The sequence below is a fragment of the Talpa occidentalis genome, unplaced genomic scaffold (genome assembly GCF_014898055.3).
Source record: "Talpa occidentalis isolate TD23 unplaced genomic scaffold, MPIMG_talOcc4v2.1 talOcc4.6, whole genome shotgun sequence".
Taxonomy (NCBI): domain Eukaryota; kingdom Metazoa; phylum Chordata; class Mammalia; order Eulipotyphla; family Talpidae; genus Talpa; species Talpa occidentalis.
In genome coordinates, this window is record NW_023604972.1 from 37,460,471 (window position 1) to 37,483,807 (window position 23,337).

General features: G+C 34.2%; 1 protein-coding gene across 7 annotated transcripts in view; it reads right to left on the bottom strand.

Moving 5' to 3' along the window:
* Positions 1-23,337, bottom strand: part of EPHA5 (EPH receptor A5) — a 323,325-nt gene that overhangs the window by 157,712 nt on the left and 142,276 nt on the right. For 6 of the 7 annotated variants that reach the window (XM_054688281.1, XM_054688279.1, XM_054688280.1 and 3 more), the window contains exon 4: positions 2,128-2,283. The exons of the other annotated variant lie outside the window; for it this stretch is intronic. In XM_054688281.1, coding sequence (XP_054544256.1) covers positions 2,128-2,283 — 156 coding nt within the window. The remainder of the gene's footprint in view (positions 1-2,127; positions 2,284-23,337) is intronic. 7 annotated transcript variants of the gene reach the window in all.

Here is a 23,337-nt window from a genome sequence, read left to right on the forward strand (position 1 = left end):
GATTCCTTAAAGTAAAAGTAAAAGTAAAACTCAAGTGAAGTCCTAAAGTAGAAAAAAAGGTAAAGGTCAGACTGATAGGCACCTAAAAAGTAATGTAATGAATTTTCCTGTCTCACTACTAGATACTTTGTATGAACCTAGTTCTGTGAGAAGTACCTTTACATTAAACATCAGAGTATTAATTACTGTGTTTGATTTTTATTTGGTTTTCTTTTATCATATAGTTTATAAAATACTGTTTACCAGATTTACTTTTTCTGGAAAAAAGATAGTAAAGGAGGTAAAACCATAAATTTTAATTCCAAAGAACCAAAATGAGAGCAAAAATTAAAGAGTTGCATGTGAACATCAATCCAATGAACTGTTCAAGACGATCATTTATAGTATTTATAGAATGTGACTAAAAACAGAACATAAATATTCACAGATTATATCAATATTTTAGAAAAATCCTCTAAATGAGTCCCAGAGCCTTTTTGAGAAATGAATATAAATCAGTGTTTTTTTTGAACACAAATATTAAGATTCACACACCAATAGACAGAGAAAATACAAAGCCTCCCATGGACTGAAATTTTAAGAGTTTTAAGCAGTCCTTGCCACCGGAGTTCAGGCTCTCCTATAATCCCAAACGTAATGAATTTGCAAGAAGGGAGTTTCACATTTATGCTAAGAAGGAGAAAGATCACAACTGGACTACTTAATAAAACTAATATTTAGAAATTAATAAAATTTAAAAGATCATTCATGGCATAGTTTTCCTAATTCGCAACACTTTTATCTGTTCAACATTTTCATTATTTGTGCTTCCTTTTCTGGGACTAAATAATCTGTAGTGTAACCAAAACACATCACATTTGATCATAGTATATAGTTTCTATAGTCAAATGAATCCTCCCCAAAGTCGATATAATCATGCTATTTACTCATCTGAAGAGGAATTATTTGTAATTAATCACCATCTGACCCATACAATTAACGGTCTTAGGTTAAAAGAATTGTCTTTAACAAAGTAAAGCTAATTAATATCAATGATCTGAAGATTTATGAAATATGCTTCATGGACACTGTGAAATTCAGACACAAATTTAGATAAAATTTCAATTTGGGTTTTTGATTAGAGTGACTGTACACTAATACTACACTTCAAAAATCTTTGTCATCTTTGAGAGTGATTATAACTTACTGAAACCTAAAATAGTAAGATAAGACAGATCATGGAAATTGAATCTTATAAGAGGGGAGTCAATTTTTGTTCCTTTAATTTTGTTATTGTTATTTTTAATTTGCTATAGAGAGTGTGATGTGGAAAAACTGAAAGTATGGTCATCAGGCAAACAAATCTGTAAATTTGTTTTCTTCCCCAAATTGTATCAAACGCTAAAAAAACAATAACACCAAAAACAATGATAAATATGGATACATTCACTGCAAATGTTGGAATTAAATGTTTCGTATTCATCTACTCTAGTTATATATGATCACATAATTAATAGTAGTTAAGGACACACTAATAAGATACATGACAACTGCTTGAAAAATCAGCTAAAATGTCCTTATATTTTATCATTAAATCTGACTGTCTAACTTCTCCCTCCCCCCATCTCCCTATGTTTGTTTTTTTATAGTGTTTCTAGTCCTTTTATATAAATAACTTTCTTATTGATCTTTGCAGCTTAGTGAGGCAGATTAGAACAAGAAGACAGAAGTGCATTTATAGCATGTTCATGTGATCAGAAGGCTGGCTTGGATGAAGAAGAAGAAAAAGAAAAAGAAGAGAAGAAATGATTTACCATGAACAGGGAAATGGAATTATCAAAGTCATATGTGACAATAGTGAACACTAATAGAAATAACAAAATAAAAGAAAAAAAATTCTATTATCTGTGTTTGTGACGTTGAATGTGAAATTAGGGTAGCTGAATGTTTCTAACAGTGAGTGAAAAAAAATTTCAAAGCTTTCTATGCTTACTCAAGGAGATTGAAATTTGGTAAAAAAACTATCTTGGAAGATTAAACTTGATGCCTGTTTTAGGGGAAATGGTAACAGAATGTAACAGGCTGCATCATGCTCTTTCTTCAAACTGGTGAAAGTTAGCATCACCAAATACCCATGGGTTTCCTTACTTGTGCATGCCATTGTGGGTGGATCAGACTCCCTCCTGAAATAATCCTTTTCACAGACACAAGAGGTTGAAGCTTCCTCATGGGTGTAACTGTGAGGTGGACATTTGCTGCAGCTCTGGCTGTGAGGTGAGGCTTTGAAGAACCCAGGTCTGCACACTGTCAAAAGAAATAAGAGACTAAGCTTTTCCCTGGAACAGATGCAGGGTTTGTTTTGTGAATAATGTCATTATTTTGACTAGTATACACAGATTACATATAACACAATCTTGGCATTAATTTAAAAATCTTTCATAAGCTTCTGAATCATAAATACCAGACTATTCATTTAGATAATCAAATATTTAAGTATTCAAATTAAATATTTTTTGAAAATATATAATTTTTAATGATTTTTATGTTACAGGAGCTTATAAGAAATTATATTTATAAAAGGCAAATACTTATATGTATTTAAAACTGAAGCAGTGGTATAATTTTAATTTACCCTGTTATTACAAATTATTTTGAAAAGATGCGAATCCTCCATTTGCTTATAGGATGGTATGGGAAACAGTTGGTGCTCAAAATTTTGTTACTGATTATATAAATAAATTACATAGTAGGTGTTAAAAGTTCATAAATTCTGTTAGATTGGGGAGAAAGAATGAATTAACTAATGTATCATTCACATATTGATTTCAGGAGGAGTTGGAATTTAGGTATTTATTTTACATTTTAATCCATTTTAGAACTTGTTTTTGATTCAACATGCAGCTATTCTAATGTCAATACCACTTAAACTATACAAATTTAAACAATTTATAAAGGGTAAAAAGTGTGCCTTAATCAAGTTTGCTTTCATAATATTTATCACAGTGTTTTACCAAGTAGGTGTTCATAAATTGTTATAATACGTGAATAAATGAATGAATGAATGGCATGGTATGAAGATTGTAACTGAAATATTTCAAATCATATAAAGGAAGTGTTACTTGACCAGTAAAATGTCTAAGTTGCTGTTCAGGTAAGTGTTTCTTTCTTTCTTGTTAGTGAGTAATAACATCAAACTTCAATATTGCAAAGGTCCAGCATGGGCCAATTGAAGACCACAGAACTGATGGTTTATTGACTAGTTAGGGTTTAGTTTATTTACATATGCTAATCAACTTTCAGCAGTGTTCTTTTTTTTTTATTTTCAAAATCCACTATATATACTTAACAGCATTTATTCAAGCATCAATGAACATCTGCTAAGCTCAAAGATGACCTTGTATTTCAAGAGAAATTTTTGACAGACATAATGACTTGGATCTAATTTTCATGTGCAATAACTGATCTGCGGTTTTAGTAATCCATGCTAAAGCTTCCTGCCATCACCATGAATAATCAGGAATTGACAAAAATGAGAAGGTACTTTTTCAGTAGATCTAATTATAGTGATAGTAAAGCCTTAATGCTCTTATGAAATTCAGAGAGAATGTGAAAGTATTTGAAAGATAAGACGAGCTTTTTGATAGTATTAGGGACATTCTTGTAGTTAAATGATTAGGGGAAGATTTAAAATATCATTTTTCTTATAATAGGATTGCTGTAGCAGCCAATATCATTCTTAGGTAAGTTATCCAATTTTTCTTCTTTTATCCCTTTCAGTAAAAACATTTTGACTTTAAACACTATTAGCTTTCAAACACATGAAGTGTCAATCCACACATTCTGTATACTTGGAAATCAATTATCATTCATGAAACTAAAGTCATTTATTTTCTGTTTTATGAGTTATTTCTAACTAAAAACTGTATATACCACTGCTATCCAATCCTACATGGGAGCTCTGCAAAGAGTAAATAATATAAATGTAAATAAAAAATAGGTAAATTTATCCTTCACTCAGTAGTACCTCAAAATATTTTCAATGAGTGTGGTGGGCCAGCAATTTTGCTTGGTACTTGGTTACAGAGGTAAACAAAGTAGACATGGCCCTGCCATCATGAGTCTTACAGTTATTGCATAAATACATGTAAGTGTGTTTAGGCTAGGAAAGAGAAAGGCCACAGGAGGAAACAATTATAACTAATTCACACTGAACTGTCAAAGAATGTCCCTCAGGAAGTGGAGTCTCTTTTGTGAGGTAAAATGATCCAATTTGATGAGGAGTTCAGCAGGGAAAAATCTTTGCAAAGGGCCCAAAGCGGTGGAGCACAGAGAGTGAGACTAAAGACATTAAAGTACTGATTAACATGAATAATTATTTTACATCTCCACAAACAAAATTAACATTTATCATTTTATTGTTTGGAGAAAAGCCAGAAATCTATGTTGTTTTTTTGTTTTGTTTTGTTTTTTAAAGTAACAATGGAAAATTGTGTGAAAGTGAAAATTTGTAAATGAATGTTACCTAAGAAGTTTAGCTTTTATTTATTAATAACCTCTGTATTATCTTCTCTAAATTAGACAGTATCCAAGTACCACCTTAGAGTTTTCTTTCATCATAAGCAAAGGTAATGTTTTTCTGTAGAAGTTGATTGAATCTAATGACCAACTTATTTGCTTTCTTTCATATTAAATATGATGAAAAAGTGTTTTTTAAAAATATCATGAAATAATTGTGCATCAGCCTCTATTGTTTTTCTTCATTCATACATGGTTCAGTCTAAATGTTTTATTGAACATCCATGTCAATATAAATGTTATTTTTTGACAGGCAGGTTATGAAGCTTGGGTATTAAAGTTGAATTAAATTGAATGATTCATCTTGTAACCAAAAGAAAAGTTTATATAGTATGAATTTGATTTGAATATCCATCATTTCTAGAATCAGGCAGTGAAATCTGTGTTGGTTAATTCAGTCATAAAATAAATCCAGTTATGAATCATGTGCTGAATGAACTTCAGTTTATGGAATTAAACTTCATGAAGGGACAAAAGTATCCAAGACACTATTGAGTATAAAAGAATATGCAAGAGGGCCTCCCCTGGCGGCGCGCTGTGAAGCTGTCTGCAGCCTTTGCAGCGCTGGTTCGATCTTGGCGGGCTGGGGAGGGTCCCACATAGCGTGGCAGAGCTCTCCTGTCTCTCTCGCTGCTCCCCTCTGCAGTGTATTTTAGTAGATCTGCCTGTTCTGCTCCCCACTCTGTCTCTGGTGAATCCCCTCACCCTCCCGCGCATCTGGCCAGTACTCCCATTCTTGCATAAATAAAGAAATAAATCTTAAAAAAAAAAAAAAAAAGGATATGCAAGACCTTTCACGGTCTTGACCTGGACAGTTAAGTTAAAAAATAGTGTGTGCAGTTACAACCATTTCTCCCTGAGCAGTGCATCAGAGATCACTAACTTAGATAACAGCACTGCATATATAACAAAATTATATCTCCTTTGACATGATGAAAAAGTACACATTAAATATGTACTATTTTGGAATAAATAATAAGCCATTATATATAGAACAAATGAATTGGTGATTATATTTTCTCCTTAAAAATCAAGTAATAACTACAACAAAAAGAAAACATATTCCTAAGTTCTGCCAGAGAATTACTATCCACAATGATTATAATTTGAGTTTAAATAAAACATTAAAAAAATCAGTTCTTTGAAAAACATATATATGTTTTTAAGATTAACAAGTGTTTCAAAATGATAATTTACTTTAAAACAAAAGAAATGTTTTAAAAATTCCTTGATTTTGAGACTATTTACTTAGAAATATAGGGTATAACACATTTTTAGCTATGGACACCAGTACAATGAAGGAAGGACAGAGAACACATAAGGCATATATTTATTCTAAATCCATTTTGTCTAAATTGTACACTGAGAATTAAAATGAATCGAGCCATTTTGCATCTGCTCAGTCTATATCTATGAAATGAAAATCTGTGAATTAGTAAAAACAAATGGCTAATGCATTTCACTTGGCAAAAATCAGTCATCTATTTGCCCCTAATTTTCAGTGTTAAGGCCCTATGGGCCTCAAATTAAGCAATATCACATGTCAACATTAGGGGCATAACTTTTTATTCACAGTACAGGGAATACATGCCCAAAATCACTTGGTAAAATCTGTCCTTTAGTAAATATTTTAATAAATTTTCACCCATGCATTCCCTCAAATATATTTCAGGGCATCATATATTGTATTATTTTTAATTGTAAATATTTAAACCACACTAATATCAGATTCAATGATGAAAAACTGGAATCTTTCCCTCTAATATCAGGTATAAGACAAAATACGACTCTATCCACTACTATTCAATTTAGCATTGGGAGTCCCACATAAGCAATTAGGAAAGAGAGGTAAAATTAATCCAAATTGGAAAAGAATTATCACTATTTTCAGATCACATGACTATGTAAATGTAAAACACCTAAAGACCCCCTTAAAAAATTTAGATACAGTAAATCAACACAATAAAGAGGCAGGCTTCAAAATCAAAATAAATATCTAGTTTTGTTTCCATATGCAAACAATGAACTAGAAGGAAAAGAAATCAAGAAAACAATCCATTTGTAACCACATCAAAAAGAGTCAAGTTCCTAGGAAACAACAAAGGAATTTAAAGATTGACGACACAAAAACTACTATACATTATACAAAGAAATAGAACATAAAGAAATGGAAAGATACTCTATGCTCATGGACTGGAAGAAATCAATATTGCTAAAATTCTCATTTTGTCCAAAGCAATATACAGATTTACTGCAATCTCTATGAGAAGTCTTTGAACTCTTAATACAGTACCTCAAGAACACCCCTCAAAAATATAGGGATGAATACACCATCAATTTTTTTTAAAGATTTTTCAGGTGATGAGCAGTTGTTATGATCAGGTTTTAGACTGTAAAGATATCTGTAAGGTAATGGCAAAATTTTGTCAATGGGACTGAATCAAATGATTTGTAAAAATATTAACTTCTGAAAATTTTATCATGCTAAAAAATTTTATCATGCTAAAAAAAAACAGTACTTAGGTATATATGTTTGACTAACGCAGTAAGACACTCATAATTATTTAATACCTTTCTATTCTATATGTCAAACCTATACAACCATATAATCTTAAAAAACAATGAAAGAAATAAACATTTAAATGGTATAAGAAAAGCTTGTAAATTTTAGCTGACACTGGGGGAAAATTTCAGGCACTCAATTATTCTATCCACACAGAAAATCATTGTTAGTATCTCAAAATGTTAATTTGGTATTTAAGTATTGCAAGTTGCATTAAGAAAATATTTCTATTAAGGCCATTTCTTTTCCATATACAACCTAATTTTTACAATTTTTACAAATTTTCTCTCCTCTACTGGTTCTTTTATAGTACATCTCTCTTCTGTTTTACTTTTCAACCTAGCATAAAACTTGGCATTCCATGTGCATATGTACACTAAGATTAACTCATTTTACCAAAGTTCACTGAGTACTATGCACCAGCCATGTGCTATTCAGAAGTATGTAAACATGGTGAAAAAGGCAGAGAATTGATAGATACGACAGTAAGCATTTATGGAAAAAATGGATGTAGAAAGAAATCGTCCTGTCATGTTCATGATGTTATGACTTTCCTTAAACATTAATTAAAAATAACTTAATGGAGGGCCTCCCCGGTGGCGCAGCGGTTGAGCACTGGGTTGCGAAGCTGCCCACAGCCTCTGCGGAGCCGGTTCAATCCCCAGCTGCTCCCCGGCCACCGGAGGAGGGTCCCACATGGTGTGCAGACCTCTCCTGCCGCCCGCTGCTCCCCTCAGCAGTGTACTTCGGTCCTTCTGCCTGCTCTGATCCCCGCTCTGGCTCTGGTGAATTCTCTCACCCTTCCGTGCTTCTGCCTGTAACCAGTGCTTGTATAAATAAATAAACAAATAAATCTTAAGAAAAAAAAAACTTAATGGATAAAGTATGAACAAGTAGGGTTGAATTGAGAAGATGGACAAATAGTTGAAGATAATAAAGAATTTTTGCAAGTATGGGTGTTAGTAAAAGCATTAGTCTAATGAGATAGCATGCCTGGTGTTGAAGGAAACAGAAAGAAATCCAGAGAAAGCTGCAACAGAAAAGAATGAAGAAAGGTGTGTTAAGACATGTGGTCAGATGTGTAATGGGTAACAGATCATGCAGGTTTTTGAAGGCATGTAAGAACTTTTCACTTTTATTCAGAAAAGTCATATAATAAAAGTTTAAAGGGTCACCTTGACTTCTGTCTTGAGAAATATGTTTAATAGATCAAGAAGAAAATCAAGAACAGTTATAAGGCAACCACTACAATTCAACAGAAGGAGGATGCTGGTTTCATTCCAGGTAGTAGTAATAGTGGAAGTAGTGTGAAACCACTGTGTGTGCGTGTGTTTTAAGATTTTATTCATTTATTTTTGTGTAGAAGTAGTGGAGTGTAGGCTGGGGCGGGGGGCGGTGAGAGGATTCACCAAAGATAGATTGGGGAGAAGAACAGGGAGATCTATTTGAAATACAATGCTAAGAGGAGCAGCGGGTGAAATAGGAGAGGTCAGCTGCTCCATGTGGTTTAGCCCCCTGCCTGAGGATTGAAAACTCAGGCTAGTGTGGTGTGCTATTTCAGTGGAAGTACTGAGACTTAAACTCTAGGCCACCAGGGAAGCCCCAGAAACTACTGGCTTATGCACGTACTGTAGGTGGAGCAATGGTATATGCTGGCTAACAGGATCTGGAATTTAAAGCATGATTTGAGGAACTAAAAGCATCTAATTTTCCTCATATAGAAAAGTTTACTTATGGTGCAGGCTTTCAGGGGAAAATCTGGATTTGTTTTAGACATGTTATATGTGAAAAGTAGGAGACACTCAAGTAGAAATGTGAACTGTGCAGCTGGATAGGTAATTCTAGAATTTGGAGAAGTCTCTGCTAGAGTTAGAAATAGTGTTTAAGCCATGGGAATGAATAAAATCGATATGGGGATGAGTGTTTATAGAGAAGAGATGACCCTCTACATTCAACATCCAAAACACCAAATTCCAGACACTGTTGGTTGACTAAGTGCTTAGGATATAGATTTGACCAAGAGCCTCAAAGTATAATTCTAAGTTTTTATTTATTATTATGACTACAGTTTTTTTGGTAATTTTCTAGTAAGTACCTTTTCATTTCATTTCCTCAGTCAATAATTTCAAGAAACCTATGAGGTAAACATCATCTTCATAGTACCCTAAAGTCAGCTGTACTCCTGAAATGAAATATACTCAAAAGCAAAGCTTGCAGTCAACCCATTTATGAGCAAAGAGAAGTCTGTATTCAATCTGCTTCTACATTTTATACTTGTTTTATCTTTGGAAAGATTCTGCCTCTCTCAGAGTCTTCTTACTTTGACTACCCCAAGGTCCACTTTCACTCCTCACTTGCTCTTTTTGATTTCTGAAGGAAAATTCATAATTCATTGGAGAAAATGATGCTTAGCTTTGTAACATTATAATTTTTAATCAAAGATAACCAAAACCAAATAATATCGGAATTTGTCTTGGAAACATTTTTACTTTTTCTTGTTAATATTCCAGCTCATGACATTTTTAACAAAAATCTTTGTGAAAATCAAAAAGGCCCAACATCAAAAAATTTTTTGTAAGTAGACATTAAGTCACCATTCATAAAGCTTCTTATTAAAAACATACTAAAAAAAAATAAATAAAATAAAAACATACTAAATCAATCATTAACAGTAATTATTGTTAAAAATTATTTAACATATCATTAATGTAGGGGCAGGATGGGCACTGAGCAGCTTATCTACGATCTGGCAGATGGGGTAAAGGAGAGTCCTGGAGCCTTCAGTGGCTTTCTCAGGCTTTTATTGAGCTGTCACATATAGAGCAGCTACCAAGTACATGGCAGGCAGGGGTGCCTCCAGGCCCCAGGCAAGTCTTCACTCTAGGCTTCTCTCTCCCTTTCTCTCTACTGCCTCTTCTGCTTCTGCTTCTCTCAGTGACTATCTCAATTTTCCTCCCATGGCCCACAGAAGTAAACAAGATAATTTGCAACAATATAACAACTGCAGGTACCCCATCAGGCAGGGAAATCCTAATGGTGGGAGGGCAGAAAAGCCTGAAAAACCATTTACCCTACAATTAAGCATAGCATTGTCAGTGGTAAGTGAATACACACAGAAAGAATAAAGAAATATATTTTATGGACTATATTAATTTTAATGTACATTTTGAATATAATGACTATGGTGGTGTAGGGACAGGATGAGCACTGAGCAAGTCATCTATGACCTGGTAGACGGGTAAAACAGGAGTCCTGGAGCCCTCGGTGGCTTTCTCAGGCTTTTATTGAGCTTTACAGGCCAGGTACACAGCTGGCAGCGGGGCCAGGAAGGCCTCCAGGACCCAGGCAAGTCTTCACTCTGGGCTTCTCTGGCCTCTTTCTCTCTTTTCCCTCTCCTGCCTCTCTCATGCTTCTTTTTGCTCCTCTTGCTTCTGCTTCTCTTGGTGACTCTCAATACTCCCAGGACCCACAGAAGTAAGTCAGCTAGCAACAATGTAACAACTGCAGATACCCCATCAGGCAGGGCAATCCTAATGGTGGGAGGGCAGAAAAGCCAGAAAAACATTTACCCTACAGGTGGTTTTGTAGATTTTTCAATGACTATATAATCATCAACTGATATATTATGATCATGAAATACATTTCACTTTTTCAAAATTTATCCTATATGTCAACATTAAAAATTAGTATGCTGGCAAAATAAGTATGCTGGAAATAAAAATCTGACTTTTCAAAAGCCAGATGTGTTATGGTTTAATAGAACTGAGTCTTCAGTCTTATGATCAAACATACCATGGAGATTTGGCTTTGAGCCTGCAGAGAAAGACTGACTCTCAAATTATGATGTGGTTTGGACAATTGGAGTAATTTGTGGTTAGGAAATATGGCATTTGGGAGAACTTATTTTAATGATTCACGTCACATGTATTTACTACATTCACATTTTAGGACCTTAGTCTAAAGTAATAAAAAAAATTACAAATGTTCTTAAGAAGCAGCTAAATATTCTTGGTAGATTTTATTTTTGTAAGCACACAAATAGTAAGATGTTTCTATTTTATAATCTGTTTCTTAAATAGGCTGAGTATTTAAAATTGAAAATGAAATCATTTCAAATTCTGATAAAATCAAATTTTATATTGTATACCTTTACATCAGACTTTCTAAGTACTTCCAAATCTTTCACATTTTCCTGTTTTTCTAAAGGGTAATGAACTATGCCTACAAACAGGCATCAAACTTAATCACTGTTACATCATTTAAAAAATTATTATATATCTCAATTATTAATATTTGTTGAGATTTTTTAAATCATTTAACCTATATTATGATTTTATCAAGAGAAATAGAATTCAGTGGGAAACCACTGTGATATTTATCCACATAATAAAGGTCAATACTTGACATTTATTGAGTGCCTATTATATACCAGATCCTGTTGTGTTTTACATCATCACACTCTACCTGCATTTTCCTCCTTTGCCTCAGAATTTTCTCTATATAGCTCTGCACATCCCCCTTTTATTGATCACATCTCTCTCTCTCTGTCATTAATCCCAAAACCTATGACTGTGATTTTTGGTCTACACCATATTATCAGCAAAGTTTCTATCACTCTCAATTTCTTTTCCTATCCCTTTACCTTTCTACTATAACAAATGCATGGCTGTCACCTGATAACAGCACTATCGTGGTGATATCCATTTTCTTTCTCACCTACCCTCCAACTTGTTGGCCCCTATATGAGTTAAATGTCTCTCTTGATCTATATTGTGCTTTCCAGCTCATTCTCTATGTGACAGATTTTCTTCAGTGGCTGTTGCAAGATCTCCCATGATGTCTTTTGTTTTAACCTTTCCTTATTGTTTGGTGAAAACATGTAAATTCTACTCTTAGCTAATTTCAGTGTTATCACCTAGAGTTACCATGTGATTATTGACAATAAAAACAAAAGATGAGACCTGACATGTAAAAATCTTTGTTTTATATCCTAGTCATCTCTATATTTTCCTCTATTATTTGTACTTCATTTGTTGTCGAAGTTTCTAAATTAAAGAAAGCTGAGCATGTAAATTAATAGAAATGTCAAGCACAAACTATTCTGGTTCTAATCATTTGAGAGTTGCTGTTGCTTACTTTTGCCCAATAATGTCACAAAAGTAAACATTTCCCTCACTCTTCTTTATGTAATCCTTCTACCATTACCACCCTGACAAATCCATTTCCCACTGTCTTCCATAAACATGTTATAAAGTACTAGCCTGCAGCAAGTTCAGCAGCAGCTGTTCAGCCCACTGTCTGTGCTTCTCAGATTTAAAACTTCCAGAGCATGATTTGTGCAGTTGATTCTGAAAATAATTACGTAACTTAATCTTTCCTTTCATTTCAAATTTCTTAGTCCATCTAAAAATTCTTTTTTGCTACCAAAGTTACAACTCTCAAAACAGACATATACAGAACTACACCAGAAAAAATGTCTACAGTCTCACTAACCAATTCAAATATGCCAAGGGTACTAAAATTTCTGAGATCTTCCTTGGCACTGCCTCTAATGTGGTTTGATCTTTCAAGAAGGTTATGGTTCTTTATGTACAATTTTTTAAGAATACTGCAGGATGGAAATGTTGTGGTTCCCCTCAAGTCTGCTGAGTTCTTCTAGATAAATGAAATTGTAAATAAAGTAAATGAATATGTTATGTCAATAATTGAATTTACTTACTCAAAGTCAATACCTTCTTAAACTTTTTTTTAAGATTTTTAATTTTTATTTATTTATGCATACTAGAACTGGGGTGTAGGCCAGAGGTGTGGTGGTGAGAGGATTCACCACAGACAAAGTGGTGAGCAGAACAAGTGGATTTACTGAAATACACTGCTGAGGGGAGCAGAGGGAGAGAGAGGAGAAGTCTGCTGTGCCATGTATTGCAGCAAAAACTGGCAATAGCTTGATAGCACTGGGACTTTAACCCCTAAACCACCAGGGAGGCCAACCTTCTTATACTTTTATCATTTTCATATTTCATAAATGTAAGCAAAAAAAACAGTATTTAAATATAATTGAAGAGCAATCTTCAACTTGATCTTGATCCTGCTATAAAAACTCCATCAAAGTAGCTATCAAAATTACAATTTGATTCATTAATATCAATGACCTGAACTATGTGCTAAGTGGAGAGTAAGTTTAAAATGTCATCCAGTTCATCCAATATATACATTACAGAAACTTCCATGCTTCCAAATGTATGATGCAGTAAGATGTTCAGTTAGTGTAACAGAATTAGAAAAGACACTGGATAAGTTTATAAGTGCTGCACAGTTGTTCATACCGCACCGCTCTCACCTTCCCACCATGCTTTCCTCACACAGATTATGTGATCTGTCCTTCATTGACTTTTCATTTCTACTTCCTCTTCATCCAATTCACTGCAGCTGAAATTCAATGTAACTTATGCAACAGTCTAAATAAAGTGGTCTCTCATTACACATTTTATTTTAAGTCACCAACTGTTAGTGATGCTCTGGGAATCCAGAGTATATCGAGGCTGTCTAAAAAGCATGATCAGCAAAAAGAGGCAACACATCACAGGTGACTGGTAATTTTGGAAGAGCTAGTGAAATTAATTTGTTCATGCTCTATCTTTGCTATTCTTAATATTCAATCACAGATAACCTGAAGCTAGACTATTGCAATGTATATAATTGAAATATACCTTTATTATAGTATACAAAATATTGTACACTGTAACAATACAATAGACTATACTGGGTAATGTAATATTATATTACATATTGCCAGGGGCTCACAAAACAACTTTAAACAATTTTCCTTTTTTCCATGGTTCTTCATGTAAAATAATTTCTAATGTTTCACATATTGTTACATTGACATGGTGCATTAAAGAACAAAATATGGAAACAATGATTAATACTTTATCGCTTGGCCTGCTACTTCAACTGTTTTTGTTATCATTGTAAAAGGGGTCTGATTAATTTTCCTGTATTTCTTTGATTGTCAGACTTTGTAAACAGCATGTGACAAGATGTCCAGTTAGCTGGAATAAAAGACTCACTTGAAGAGAAACAAAGTTGTTTTTGCCATGTTATGAAAAACCTATTTTCTAACCAGAGGTGAAATGGGAAAACACTTTTAAATTGAAGTTGCAAATCTGATTGTGTAAAATATTTCCTTTTATGAAATTGTTCGGCTATCAGAAATCAGGAGCCATCAATGTGGAATAGAGGCTTCACAGAGATAATAAAAAGTGCATTCCAAATAGCTTTGGTGAATTTTCAGATTCCTCTTGATGTTTTGTTTTTTTTTCCCAGCTACTTCTAGTTCCTCCTGAGGGAAAAAAAAAAAAAAAAAACTACTGTCTAAGAGATTTGAATACATAGGATGCCTACAGGCAAGGTTCAGGTTCAAAAGAGTCTTTTTCCTAACCTAGAACAAAGAAGGGGAGAAGTGGTGGATGCTTAACTTTCATATCACAAGAACGAAGGTTTTTTAGACAGGGTCACAAAAACTCTTTTGAAAACATAGATGTAAATATCAAACTATGAAATGTCTAGGAATAATTAAAAAGCATTTGACTAGAATAACAACCTGGTTTTTCCTTCCAAGGAATGTTGTAAACGTATGTAGAAATTGGACTACTCTCTATATTACTTTCACTATATTTTTCTTTCACTATATTTTTTAATGGCCAAAGTAATCGAGGATATCTACCGAACAATACGAGTGAGGCTTTTACAGAGAATTTAGAATTTATATCTTTAAATATAAAGATATTTAAAAAAAATAAAATGAAATGACTGAGTCAAAGGAGGAAAGGAAACTAAAAAAAATCTAGAAAGCAAAAAAAAAAAATTGCCTTGTCTACCTAATCAGAGATGACTTGTTAGATAAATATGTGATTCTTTCAAATTGCTGACACACAATATCTTTTATCATTGCTTTACTTTTATACTTTTTTTTTTGTGGGATCCTCGCCGGAGGCGGGGAACAAACCAGCGCTGCAGAGGCTGTGGCCAGCCTCGCAGACCAGCGCTCAACCGCTGTGCCACCAGGGGAGGCCCCTACTTTTATACTTTAACAAACATATACACCTATGTTATTTTTAGTTTGGAAATTCGCATTACTGAGTTTTATAATCAATTATTTGTGTCTGTATTTTCTCAAAGTATAAACTCCTAGAAGAACTGTCATGTATATTTTCCTATTCCTGTTTAAAGCCATTAAAATTTCACCTGAAATAGATAACTTAAGTATTATAACATTTGCAGTTGCTTAGATAGCACACATTATGATTTTTATAAGCTGTATGATTTCGATAAGCTTAATTTGAATAAAATTCTGGTAATTTTCCATATTGAAGAAGACATTTTTGAGTACTCACACCAATATTTTCCCCAAGAAAAAGAACAGATTGTACAGCAGCTGAAACACTGCGTATATAAGTAAATATGACAGATCTACTAGCTGTTCCTGTAAACCAAAGGAGAATTCCTGAATTTTTGTGCTGAAAAGTGTCTAATCCTTCAAAGAAAGATCTGCTCTGCTCCACTATATCATTAAAAACTCACATCTTTTTGTGCAGCAGTGACTAGTATTTATTCCTCTTTTAAAATATCTGCCATACCCTGTCATCATCTAAATTCAATGTAGAGTCCTCCAGTATGTTTCCCTACTTTAAGGAGAGCTTATATTTGAAGGTAGTAGAAGACTTTTTTAAATTCATAATTATGCAATTTTCTATCTACTAAAAGACTATTAGCTAGATATTCTTTGGAACTGCTGTATTAATGAAGTGGCATTTGACATATCATACTGTGATTTATTTTAATAGTCATTTTTATGACTGTGGCTGTAAAAATGAAACAATTTAATATAATGTCATTTATTCATTCATAAGTCTTTGATTATGGAATGGACCATGGAATGATAATAATACAATGTAAAAAAGACATTCAAATTTTATCATGACTCTAATGGATAGCTTTTCATATTTTAAGCTGAAATATTTTCATACAATATATTTCTTCTCTTGTCTTATCAATCTGTTTGCTACTAGTCTCCCCCTGCTCTTAAACTGTACTGATATGCATCTGTGGCCCATTTAAGTAACCTACTACATCCTTTGGAACCATTGAAAAGCTATTTACAATACTCTAAAGAACAGTGATTTCTGCCTTAAAATGTTCACATTTAACCGTACAGACTTTCACAAATGAAAAAAATATAAAAAAATAAAAACACAATGACCTTACTAAAACACATAGACTCATCATTTTCTCAGAGAAGCACTCCAGCATGAATAAAGCATGAAAACACAAGGTAAGAGAAGTATAAGAATAATCAATGTTACAGCACACAAACTTCATTTCTTTACCTCCTGCAAGTACTTTGTTCCTCTGTATTCAATATTTGTTCTTCGTATCTTTCTGGCACTAAACAAACATGTTTTGAAAATCTCTTGGTAGCTGGCTACACTCTTAGGTATTGAAGATACAGAGACGAGTAAGACTCCCTTAACAGATTATGCCAGTTTGGGGGCAAATTATCCTCTATGAATTCTTGATTTGTTATATAAAATAAAGTATAATGCTACTATTTATCTCATTTTATTTTTATAAAGAACAATGTTTATATATAGCCTAATAGCACATAGTATTTGACTGATGATAGGTTTTACTATCTTCCATTTAGCAAACATTGGTGATCTAAAAAATTGTTGTCAAATTTGAGATGATTTCAAGGCCACTATTCATATTAAATATATAAAGAGAGACAGAACTGTAAGTTCTCAGATATACCAGAACGTGTCATGCTGTATGACTATTCTAAGTGCCTGGGCCATGAAGAGCAACATAATACACACAAGGGGTTCAGGCTTAGTGCCATTTTACCCTGGGTATAATTAAATGGCAGGAAGGGCAACAATATTGTAATTCTAATTTGATTTTTAAGAATTATAATGTACTTAAAATAATTGTATTTCTAATGCTTTATGAGAGATTTAAACCTCATAGAAATTTCTTTCTTATAAAGGTTAGAAGAAGACAAGTTAATGGCAAAGCATTTTTCTCAGTGGTGAATTTCCATTTGTTGGAATAAATACCTATGATAGTTCAAAATCAGCTAGGAAAATAAAATTAACAGTATATGGAATGTGAATTTAAGGCAACCAAGATATCAAGAAAATTACACCTTACATATTTGTAGACATCATCAACTTACTAGCTGCTATACTTCTACTTTCTTAGAAAATGCAGAATTTCCCTCATTTTCTTTCTTTTTGTCTAATTCTTTATCTTCAGTAAGAAAAAGACTATTGGCCCAGATGATATATTTCCAAAGTACATTAACTTGAGTTTTAGAGAAAAAAAAAAACTACTGCTATTAAATATTTTTTAAAAGGTGCATTCTCACCCATAGCCAGGGAAGTGTAAATTATAACTACCAATTCACAGATAACAGGAGATAAGCCATTAAAAATATTGATATTACCAACATTCAGAGAACAAGTGGAAAAACAGGACAGAATTTGGCAGTGTTTGCCTAAATTTCACCTCTATATGTATTTCATAAATATAGAGTCCCATATGAGTCAGGAGCCATGTACTAAGATGATTATTGAGCTTGCAGTACTGAAAAAAAAAAGAGAAGCATTCTATTTTGGAACACTGTGTTGCAATGAAATAAAATTGAGATCTCTATTAATCAAAGGAATAAATCATAAAAATTATTGGTGAGGGAAAAGCTGTAAAATTATACCCAAAATATTTTTCCAATTGACCAAAATTTGTATAACTAGCAAAATATTATTATATACTAGAGATACACACACATACATATAAACTATACATATACAGAAAAAATGGCATAAGTTCGGGATAGCATTTACATTTAGAGAGGGTTAGAATTCAGGATGAATACTGAACTTTATCTGTCCAATAAAACAGTTACCAGGAAATGACCCATTTCATGTTAAAATCAGACCTGTACTTTCAACCAATAAACCCTTATGGTTTGGCGTAAAAATTAGAGACTGCTAACACTGCTAGAACTAGAATTTTTGGAAAGTAAGATTCTGGGAATCCTTATTGTTAAACATGTTAATAAATTAAATACATTTTCGTAAGTTTAAATGTATCTGTTCATTGATTATCTTATGCTGATAGAAGTTTACAGCATGGTCAACAAAAGGAAATCATTTGACCAGTAAATGGCAAAACATAAAATATTTCATAAGTTATTTCTTAAATAATAATCTTGCTCTGATGTTTACTAATACAATTACAAATAGAGGGATGCTGATAAGCATTGCACATTGATAAAATACTAGGTGCTCAGCCAAAACACCACAGGAAGAATGAAGTGTTTCCAAATTTAACCTATTTAATTTAAAACTGGATGTAGAAAAGCATGTGCTTTGATTTTGTAAGATAAAAAACATCTTATATCTTAATTTAAAAAATCTACTCGTCTATTTATAGACTCTTAAGCAGCACAGTTCAGTTGCTTCTTCCTCTATCCTTTTATTCTTAAGCAGAAAAAGAAGTCTCTGTTTTTCCCTATTGCTTAAAAATACTGTCAGAAATTCAATCTGTATAGGCATGTACTCATGAAACCCATACTTCAAGATTTAATTCAAGAATTCCCAGAGGGAAATAAGTAGATCAAGATACCCAGTAATTTACATGCTACATGCATGTCAACAAATATTCAGGGCAGGTATTCTTTCATTTCCTTTTATTTCATAGTATTTTTTTTTCCATGTTTGGTTGCATCTGAATTCTAATTCTGTTCACATTCAGCTATTTGTAGGAAAGTAGCCTGAAGCCAGCAGCAAGAGTTGAGCACTAAATCGAGCACGTAAATCACTTCTTCCGCAGTTCCTTAGCCGATTTAAAGAGCATCCCAGCACTAATGCTCGGAAATAATACACTGTCGAGCCCAATAAAGCAGAGGAATTCTGCTTCAAATTATAGGATAGTCCAGGTGATCATGCAATTATAATTAACCTCCTGCCCACAATGTCACTGATAAAATCATGTGAGTGGTGGGTCTGAGAAAAAGTACTCAGGTAATGTAAAAGCAATATCTGAGTCTTTAGTGTTTAAAATCTATTTCCAATTAAAAAATCTCACAACTTCAGGGGGAGAAGAGAGTAGGTTCAAAACAAGGGTGGTGGGAATTGTATCGGGGCTATAACCAAGATGAAAATGCATACATTGTGCAAAATGAAAAATGATGTAAAAATATATAAAATAAAAAACAAAAAAAGGTAAAAAAAATCTCACAACTTCAAAAATAGTTTCCAGATGATAATCTTATACTATATAACAGTATTATTTCTGTTAAAGCAGTTAAATCATAAGACATAATAAAAAGGCACAGAAGAATGTCTAAAACATATCAGGTGATGAAGAAATGTTTATAAAACAAAGAAGCAATGGTAAGCACATTTTTAGAAATTCACATTCTAATCCCAAGCATTTGTGCAATGTTTAAAATAGTTTATCAAACCATTATTTTTTGTTCAATCAAGTTTATGTGAAATAGTAACTACTGTTGTACTTATATCAATGTCAATAAATTTCCTTCCTTTGAATATCTTAAACATATATGTGCATATGTACATGCACACATGGGTAGATTTACATGTATGTATACATATATGCATATAATCCATGGACATACAGAAATACAACATATAACATTATGCATATCATTCAAATAGATAACAATAGTGATTGTGTATAAGCTAGTTATAAACCCACATAAATTTAACGAAATTTTGAATTATAGAAATCCAGCATAAGTTGAGAGATTGTATTAGGATAATAGTTTATCTCATTACAGAGATTAAATAGGGATCAGGCAAATTCTAAATGTCAGACATCCCATAGTTTTCTTAAATATTTGACTTTATATAAATAACTTATCTATGCCTTAACCTCCTAATGTGTGTTATCAATCACAATGTGCAATACAATTATGGCAAAGAACTCTGGCTCTCTAATCACTACACATCCCTCCCTTTTTTTTTAAGTAACAGATTTTGTATATTGAAAATGAAAATGTACCAATTATAATGCCACAAATATCAACTCTCCCCATAGAATCAAGGTAGGGGAAATGCAGTGAGATGTAAACAGAAGTTGTGTGTTGCTTCTAGGGAAGTGATTTAAAGACTGCTGATTTAACATGCTTTCTTTTCTTTGATTCATTTCCCCCATCTTTCTTTCTAGAATGTGGATTTGATAGTTGTTAATCCAGAGGTCATCTAACCCTAGATCAGGAGGTTGTCTAAAAATGATAGCTATACATGCAGTATGGCATTGCAGAATGACACAGACCTGGATACATGATGATTAAGAGGTAACCAATTAGTCCTGGGCTGAGTACCACTTGTCCTGGCCTTCTTTTATGTGAGAGAATAACAATCTCAATATTTAGGCAATGAAACTTGTTTAGACTTTTGGACTTTCACTTACATTCAGCAAAAGCTAATTCCAATGGATACATAAACCTGTCTCATAGGATTATTGACTTAAATGAAGCCAATTCTATATAGAATTTAATGTAGTCCTCACTTTTAAAAATATATATATATTTGAGGTCTGATCGCAAATATCTCTTAAAGAGGCAGGTCTTTCATAGTGGTGAAATATAAAATAATTTCCCTTATTTTCCTTTTCCTTCACAGCACTTATCACAATTCACGAGGACACATGTATGGGTTTAATCTTTTTCCTCATTGTACTGTCAAACAGGAGAAAAATAAATACAAGTAATTGACAAAATAATGACTAAGAAAAATGTATGCTGGATATACTCATTAAAATAAAACCACTGATTTTATCCTTAAAATTCTGCATGAATTAAATATTTCATTTTCAAAAAGTAGACAAACTTTCATTTATTTTCAGATGATTATCAATTAGCAGTGGAACTGAATGAGATTTTTTAATCTCCCATGAAATGATAAAACTCCTTAAAAATACTTAAACTATCATCATTCTCCATTTGAAGGAAATTTATTTAAATATTTTCTTGTTAACAATCTTTTACTAAGATTCTCATCTCTAGCCTACTTAGATATAATTCAGTTACCAAATTTTCTTAAATATGAAATTTTCTTCTTTTAAAAAAGATTTTATTTTTGCATAGAAGAACTTGGGGACAGGCCAGAGGTGTGGGGGAGGGAGGGTGATAGGATTCACCAGAGACAGAGTGGGGAGCAGAACAGACAGATCTACTGAAATACACTGCAGAGGGGAGCAGTGGGGGAGACAGGAGAGGTCTGCTGCATTATGTGGATTAGTTAGCTCCCTGGCCTGTGATTGAATTTAAGCTGTTGTGGTGGGCCTCTGCGTGGTAGACCCTAGGCCACCGGGGAGGCCCTGAAGTTTTCTTTTTTTAATTTATTGAGGCAATATTATTTTACCACGCTGTATGTGACTAAAAATTACAGGGTCATACCTCTTCAGATAATTTATGTCACCCTTCACACCCTCTACCAAAGCACCTATAGTTCTCCACCATAGTACTTTGGGCCCCTCTACACATTTCTCTCCACTCTCCTCCACACCCCTTAGTCATCTTAATTTTACAGATTTCTACAGTTTGTCATTGGTTTGGTCTTTACTCGTGCTTTACTTTGCCTCTCTATATTCCACATATAAACAAAACCATGTCATATTTGCCTTTCTCCTTATGACTAATTTCTTTAGCATAATCCCCTCTAGTTTCTTCAATATTGTTGCAAATGCACTCAACATGATCTCCAACTCTTTCCTAATATAGTTATAAAGGCAGGTCTTTGCTGTGGCCTGGGCCCATTGTGTGTTATGAGAGTCAGGGGTGGTATCCATCTCTCCCCAGAATTCTTCTTGGGTTTTTCCTGAAACTCCCAACTTGCTACGGCTGGGGAGTCAAAGACTCCTGGGGAGAAGATCTGAAATAGCAAAATGAAATTTTCAATAAAATAATAGACCAATGTGTAGGGTAAGTAAATAATTATCAGACTTTTCTGCCCTCCCACCATTAGGATTGATGATGGATCCCTGCGGTCCTGAATGCATGCCTGATGGCAGGTACCTGGAGTAGGGTGTGGGCATAGGTAGATGGATACACCGGGTCTGAGACTGGGCTTCTAAGGGTGTGTAGGGGCAGGAATGGCCACAGTGCAGGTTTTCTGATCCCATGCAGACCAGGTAAAGGAGGAGAGAGTCCTAGAGCCCTCAATGGCTTTTGCAGGCTTTTATTGGGATTACCAGGTACACGGCAGGCAGGGGTGCTGGGGGGCCAGGAGGCTGGCAGTCCTCCCAGCCCCCAGCAAGTCTTCTCTCTATCTGGGCTCTCTGCTTCTGCTTCTTTGCTTCTCTCTTGGCTTCTACTGGCGTCCCCGTGACGCCACCCTTAAAAGCACAGTCTTAGCCCAGGTGAATCCCATCTACCTATGTCCACACCCTATTCTAGGTGCCCGCCATCAGGCATGCATTCAGGACCGCAAGGATCCATCATCTCTCCTGATGGCAGGAGGGCAGAAAAGCCTGACATTTTTCCTTACCCTACAGTCTACCCCCTCAGGGTTTTCTGCCATATAATCTACATATATATATACAATTTTCTTAGCAAAGATAAACAATGCAGCCATGGCCCACAAAAGCAAATATATCACAATTAACAAAATGCAACAGAACACAAATAAATCCAGGCAGGGCCCCAACTTAGTGCAAAAGACAATTATTGGTACCAGCAGATGAGCCACCAAATCTGCTGCCGAAGGCACTGCTCATACGAAGGAGGGGAATCATTCCATGGCATCTACTGTAACACGCCAGGAGCCGTCAGGCTTCCTGGCCTTCTCTGACTGTAGTCTCGGCTACAAGCCGCAAACAGCATCCACCCCCAGGATGTACTCGCTCTGGCATTGGCAATTCACTTCTGTTGGGGGTAATCGCCAAACCTCAGGGTTTCTGTCTGCTGTCGCTCCAACATTCGGCCTTCATAGCCACCAATGCGACTCGCAGACCCCTGCACTCAAGCCAACCCATTGCATAAGCACATGGGCCAGGGATCCAAACTCTACATTAGGCTTAGGCTCCACCCCAAGACACATTCCCCACCCATCTCCCAAGGACGGGTTCCTCAGCAACTCACCCTCACTCGACAACGAGCAGGGCATCACCCACAGGTGATTTTACGAGAC